The sequence below is a fragment of the Otolemur garnettii genome, unplaced genomic scaffold (assembly GCF_000181295.1).
Source record: "Otolemur garnettii isolate 467f Iridium unplaced genomic scaffold, OtoGar3 scaffold00127, whole genome shotgun sequence".
Classification (NCBI taxonomy): Eukaryota; Metazoa; Chordata; class Mammalia; order Primates; family Galagidae; genus Otolemur; species Otolemur garnettii.
Window position 1 is genome coordinate 4,384,721 of NW_003852522.1, and position 6,907 is coordinate 4,391,627.

Sequence of the window (6,907 nt, forward strand, 5' to 3'; positions counted from 1 at the left end):
TTTAAGCATTAAGTGGTTCAGTGAGGGCTGATGGCGCAGTGGTATTTTCAGGTTTTCTCAGCGAGGACTCCTGTCGTTTTTCACGGAGCATAACAAGAAAGTCAATCAAGAACATAAAACTTGCTATAAACCCAAACACGATTGCAGCAAATTCAGCTGCAGTCTTGTCATGCGTGGACACAAAGATGATGGATGCCAGCAAAAATACACATCCTATTCCCGGAGTAATATAAAAATCCGATGATTTTATTTTGGTGGCATCGATTTTCTCATAAAGTGGAGTGAAATACACAATCAACATGAGGAGACTCAAAAGAAAGGCACTGCAGCTTACAAATTCGAAAAAGTAAAGTCCTCCACACAAAGTACACTGTGATACAACTTCTTCACAGACAAAGGCCAAGAGAGACAGCACCAGCTGCAAGCCTTTGAGAACATGCCGGTACCAAACGAGCCGCCCCGGGAAGAAGCAGGCAGCGAGGCCGCTCCGGGGGCCTCTGACGGGGCCCGGGTCCTCCTCCGTGGTGGGGCTGTACACCGCTCCGTTCTCCATCGCCCAAGGCCTGGGAACGCGGCGGCCGCAGCAGGAACGTAGCTGACTTGGCCGATTTCGCGGACTCCAGAAGTCCCCCAAGCCCAGAAAGGCTGTTAATACTCTTAATATGTGTGATAAAAAGAGGTTTTCCTGTCACAGAATGTGCACTGTCTATACATATACTCAATTTATCAAATTCAGTCTGACTTCATGACATTTAACTTGACTGACATGACAGTTGTTGAAGATATCTATTCTCTGTATTCTGTCTGCAAGAGTGCCCAAAGTAAGTGACTCTTCGTAGCAGAGAAAATCTTGTTATGACCCAAATGAAGTATAAAACTTGTGCTAAGTCAGTAGTATTAGGTGATTCACCCAAAGCAATTGATATATTTTCCTTTTGAAATACTGAATAACATTTTTCTGTTAAATTGAAGGCTAATTCATGCTGCCAATCAGTTATGGTTCTCCTTGAAAGAGGCAGTTGTTTATACTTTCATACATTATCAGGGTCTAAGCATCCTACAACTTCAACCATGCATTCCTTCACAATTTCAACATTACTGAATGGCTTTTCTTTCCACCTGAGTATATAAACTACTTTATAAATAATTTCTTTCCTTTTGTTTTTGTTTTTGTTTTAGAGACAGAGTCTCACTTTGGTGCCCTCGGTAGAGTGCTGTGGTGTCACAGCTCATAGCAACCTCCAGCTCTTGGGCTTAGGTGATTCTCTTACCTCAGCCTCCCAAGTAGCTGGGACTACAGGTGCCTGCCACAATGCCTGACTATTTTTTTTGTTGCAGTTTGGCTGGGGCAGGGTTCGAACCTGCTACCCTCGGTATATGGGGCTGGCGCCCTACCCACTGAGCCACAGGTGCCATACTTTTATAAACAATTTCAATGGCATTACTTCAGGTCTTATTGCTGCTTAAAAGAATTGTCTTTGCTTTTCTTTTTTAAATTTCTGCAATACAATCTTTTGCACCTCTCCCTCTAATTTAAAATATTTGTGACTCTTACAAGTATTATAATACTGATGAACATAGAATTTCTTTAATGTTTATAGTGCAGTATCACAAAGCAAGCAGAAAAAAAAAAGATAATATTGTAATTCCCAATCCTCATTTCCTCCTTCAGCATTCTCTTGGTCTTCTTTGACATGATGAACCATTAAGTTGATAGAATTATAATAAAAAAAAATACTGTAGAGCTGTGCAACTATTCACAACTTCCACTTCAAGCTGAAACACAGTACATCATTGTCAAACGCTGATAATGGACTAGCATACTTGACACCCATAAACTCTCACCAACCAGCTTCATGCAGTAGTGGTGCCAGTCAGGTGGGGAAATAGAACTAAATCATGACTGTAGCAGCTGTCAATTTAGCCCTTATTACTTACCAATGTTTGAATTTTGCTAGCCGGTCTGGAAGGATTATTTTGTTGAAACTTATTTTATTCTTTGGCGTTTTAATTATGTTCATTTTATAAATAAAAATATTTAAAAAGGACAAAATGTATTTTTTTATTTTTATTTTTTTGAGACAGTCTCAGGACAAAATGTATTAATAAAAATAGAAGGATTCATTCTGTAAAATTTGTATTCAGCTCAAATTCTGCATTTTAGAACCTAGAAAGTTACATGTGGCCTTAGGGTTGCAGGCTCCTCAACTCTGCCTTAAATTCATTGATTTCTCAAACATTTAAAATATCTTTTCCAACTGGGTATGGTGGTTCACACTTGCAATCCTAGCACTCTGGGAGGCCAAGGGAGGTGGACTGCTTTAGGTCAGGTGTTTGAGACCAGCCTGAGCAAGAGTGAGATCCAATCTCTACTAAAAATAGAAAAACTACTCTGGCGTTGTGGTGGGCATCTATAGTCCCAGCTACATGGGAAGCTGGGGCAAGAGGATCACTTAAGCGCCAAGAGTCTGGGGTTGCTGTGAGCTATGACTCCACAGCACTCTACCCAGGGCAACAGAGTGAGACTCTGTCTCAAAAATAAATAAATAAATAAATAAAATTCTTTCCCAAAATATCATGTAACAAGAACTCTTAAAAAAATCTGCATTTTAAATAAACTTCTTTTTTTCTTTTTGAGACGGAGTGTCACGCTGTTGCCCTGGGGTAGAGTGCCTTGGCATTATAGCTCACAGCAATCTCCAACTCTTGGGCTTAAGCGATCCACTTGCCTCGTTTTTCTATTTTTACTTTATTTTTTTTTTCTATTTTTAATTTTTCATTTTTTTAAGACACAGTCTCACTATGTTGCCCTCGGTAGAGTGCTATGGTGTCACAGCTCACAGCAACTTCCAACTCTTGGACTTAAGTGATTCTTTTGCCTCAGCCTCCCTAGTAGCTGGGAGTACAGGCACCTGCCACAACCCCCGGTTATGTTTTTTCTTTTTTTTAAGACAGAATCTTACTATGTCACCCTTGGTAGAGTGCTGTGATGTCACAGCTCACAGCAACCTCAAACTCTTGGGCTTATGTGATTCTCTTGCCTCAGCCTCCCAAGTAGCTAGGACTACAGGTTCCCACCACAACATCTGGCTATTTTTTGTTGTAGTTGTCATTGTTGTTTTGGCAGGCCCGGGCTGGGTTCCAACCCACCAGCCCAGGCGTATATGACCGGCCCCCTAGCCACTGAGCTACAGGCTCTGAGCCAAACTTCTCATTTTGAAATAAAATTAGGTATCCAGATATGTGTAAAAATTGTGCAGTGTGTTCTCGTATACTCTTCACACAGTTTCCCATAAGGTTAACTTCTAAGCCTAAGGCAACCACAGTAGAATTATTAAAACTCTTAATAAAACATTGATAAATGTTATTAAGTAACCTACAGATCTTTGTCAAATTCCACATGTTTTCACTATTTTCCTTTATCAGGTCCAGGATTTAATCTGAATAGTACATTGCATTAATTTTGATATTTTAAAAAACTATATTGAAAATATTTATTTATTTAGATTTAATTTGGTCATCTCATTTTATGCTTTTAATTTCTTGCTTTTGTTCTTTTTGTTTTTTGAATTGACACTTCCTCATTTCCTTATTTTTCCTCATGATGTCTATAATTTATATACTCCATTACCATAAAACATTTTTTTTTTCCTGAGTCAGTGTCTTACTCCATGGCCCTGGGTAGAATGCTGGGTGTCATCATAGCTCACAGCAACCTCAGTCTCTCGGTCTGGGCAATACTCTTGCCTCAACCTCCCAGATGGGGCTATATGCCCCAGCTACTCCCTCTAGCTAGTTTTTATTTTTTCAGGTCTTGCTCTTACTCAGGTTGGTCTCCAACTCCTAAGTTCAAGCAATCCACTTACCTCAGCCTCCCAGAGAGCTAGGATTACAGGTACAAGCCATTGTGCCCAGCCTACCATAAAACATTTTTGATTTAAAAGTTTTAGTATCTTTTCTTTCATTTAAAGTACATAAAGAATTTTGAACAGCCTTTTCTTGCTCCTGAGCAACAAAGTAGCAGAGAAACTTATAGACTGGTCCAGAATCATACAAAGCAAAACGTACTTCTTAGCCCAAAGACTTTTGGACAAAGCCACTAGCACATAACCAGATAGAGAAGGACCAGTCCCTAGACACAGACAACGAGTAAAAGATACCTCATCTTTACTATCCTTTCTTTAATTTTTATTTATATTATTTTTTGGCTTATAAACAGCAGAAATTTATTTCTGACGGTTTTGGAGGCTGAGGAGTCCACAAATAAGGCACCAGCAGATTTGATGTCTGGTGAGGACCTGCTTTCTGGCTTATAGATGGCACCTGTTAGCTGTGTGCTCACTTGGTGGGAGGGCAAGGCAGCTGTCTAGGGTCTCTTTTTAATAAGAGACTCACTTATGATGTCTCTACCCTCATGATTTAATCACCTCCTAAAATCACCCCTAGCACCATTACCTTGGTGATAAGGTTTCGAAATATTAGTTTTGAGGTGATACAACCATTCAGACCATTGCAAGATGCAACTCACTCCTTTGCTCGCCCCATTGGATTGTTGGGAAGATCATATGGAAGAAAGGATATGAAGGGACATTGTGGAATGCGCCCAGAGGACATGCTGTAGGATCCCATTTATATGAAGTTCATGTGCTCATGTAAGTGTCCTGTATGCCCTGTCTTCCTTCCTACCTCAGGCTTTGTTTGTACCATCTCCTCCACCTAGAATGCCCTTCCTGTTACTTCTTTTTGCCAACTCCTATTTATTCTTAGGACTTTAAGTTTACATCCTCCACAAATCTTCCCTGACTTCCTCTGGTTCAAGAATTTCACACAACTCAGCTTTGCCTTATGTGTTTTTTCTGTCAAATACATCAACACTCTTGTGTTTGGGAGGTAGGGTTGCCTAGAAGTTCATGGGGCTGGGAATCAGACTCCTGATTCTCCACTTACTGGACTCATGAGCTCAAGCAAGGGCCTTTGGCTTTCACTTGATCCATCTGTGACTTGGGGCTTATGACAATAGCTCACTACACTGGGCAACTGCTGTGTGTCAGGTACCATAGGTTCATCTCATTAAATCCTCATCCCAACCACTGTGGAGCAAGCCTTCTTATTATAGAGTTTATTTTTCTCCTCCACTTTATAGGTAAAGAAACACAGGCACAGAGAGCTTAAATAACTTGACTGTGGTCACTGACAGGCTGAATAGGAGAGCTGGGATTAAAGCCCATACAGTCCAGCTCCAGAGTCTGGGCATGTGTTAGCATATACTGCCCTTTGGTGCCTCCAGTGATATTAATAATATACCAATAAAGACACCCCCTAGCTGTCTCCTAGAGCCATGATCAGGCTCCAGAGGGAGAGCTCAGGGAGCCCAGCTATGGTGCCTGGCCAGTGCTTGTGAGTAACAGTTATTGTCAGAATTGCTCTTTAACCACCCTGAGCAAGAGTGAAACCCCATCTCTACTAAAAGCAGATAAATTAGCCAGGCGTTGTGGTGGGTGCCTATAGCCCTAGCTACTTGGGAGGCTGAGGCAAGAGGATTACTCAAGCCCAAGAGTTTGAGATTGCTGTGAGCTATGATGCCATAGCACTCTACTGACAGCAACAAAAAGAGACTCTGCCTCCAAAAAAAAAGAAAAAAGAAATAAGAAAGAAAGAAAAAGAATTGCTCTTCATATGGAGCAGAATGCATCTGTTTCTCTTTATCCTGGGGTGCTAGTGACTGTGTCCAGTTTTTTCCAGGCCTGCTGACTAGGTAGGGAAGGGTGATGGTTGGGAAGTAGGAGGAAGAAACAGATGGAGAACCAGAGGGACAGGAGTACAACTCTTGTTTTGACATCATTTTCTAGTCAAATGGGTAGGAGCTGAAGCATGGAGGAGAAAGGTGTGCAGCATGGAGAAGGGCGTTTGTGACCCTGTTACCCAGTCTCCTGTAGGGTAGTCTATGCAGAAAGCCCCGCCATTAGGAGAACGGTGAGGAGCTGTGCCATGACCTGGGGCGCCAGGGAAGGGATGGTGACTGAGGCAGTGGTGAAGAACCTGGTTGCAGAGGTTCCCCTCACAGCAGGAACCCTGGAGGTCGATGTCAGTTCAGGGGCTGCAGTACCCGCAGTGGTGCAGGAGGGTCAGTAGTAGTTTCTGATGTATACAGGGACTAAGAAGTTGCCGACTGCCATTCTGTCATTGCCCTGGAAGCAGACATTCTGGCCTTGGTGACACTGGACCCATGGGACTATTTGGGGGCACAGTCCTCCAGGCTTGTGAATCATAGCTTTCCAATGCGTAGTCTAGAGGCTTCTAACAGATAATTTTGCAAAATATTTCATAGGTGACATCGTATGCTTCATTGTATGCATTTTATCAGGAAGACACATTTACATGGTCTTTTTGTTAATGATGCTCAGTTTGATACTTGTTTAAGACAGTAATCATCATAGTGCTCTATTTTAAAGGTAGACAGACACAGACATTTCCTTTTGAACAAAAAAGTATTTTGTGGGTTGATATTTTAACATTCAGAATATCTTGTCTTTCCTAAGTTTACTATCCGATTGTTTTAATATCCATGAGTAATGTCCAGTGAATAAACTTCTCTATGCTTTTTCACACTGTGAAAGTGCAGTTTCAGAGAAAGGTTTTATTTTATTTTTTGTTATCTTTTAAGACAGAGTCTTGCTCCGTTGCTTGGGCTAGAGTGTCTTGGCCTCAGCCTAGCTCATACCAATGGGTTCAGGCATACTGAACCCATTGGTTCATACTCTTGGGTTCAGGCAATCCTTCTGCTCATACTCTTGGGTTCAGGCAATCCTTCTGCTGCAGCCTCCCGAGTAATTGGAAATTCATGCATTCACAACGCCTGACTAACTTTTCTTTTTCTTTCCTTCTTTCTTCTTCTTTTTTTTTTTTT

General features: G+C 41.5%; 1 protein-coding gene across 1 annotated transcript; it reads right to left on the minus strand.

Moving 5' to 3' along the window:
- Nucleotide 1: 1 nt before the first annotated feature.
- LOC100965969 (CKLF-like MARVEL transmembrane domain-containing protein 6) lies at nucleotides 2–638 on the minus strand. The gene has a single exon (XM_003797977.3). The coding sequence runs from the start codon at nucleotides 551–553 to the stop codon at nucleotides 2–4; it is 552 nt and encodes a 183-aa protein (XP_003798025.1). The 5' UTR covers nucleotides 554–638.
- Between the last annotated feature and the right edge of the window lie 6,269 nt (nucleotides 639–6,907).

Bases quoted from the DNA above. Each gene is read 5' to 3' on its own strand.
- LOC100965969 (XM_003797977.3), bottom strand. From the start codon at position 553: ATGGAGAACGGAGCGGTGTACAGCCCCACCACGGAGGAGGACCCGGGC.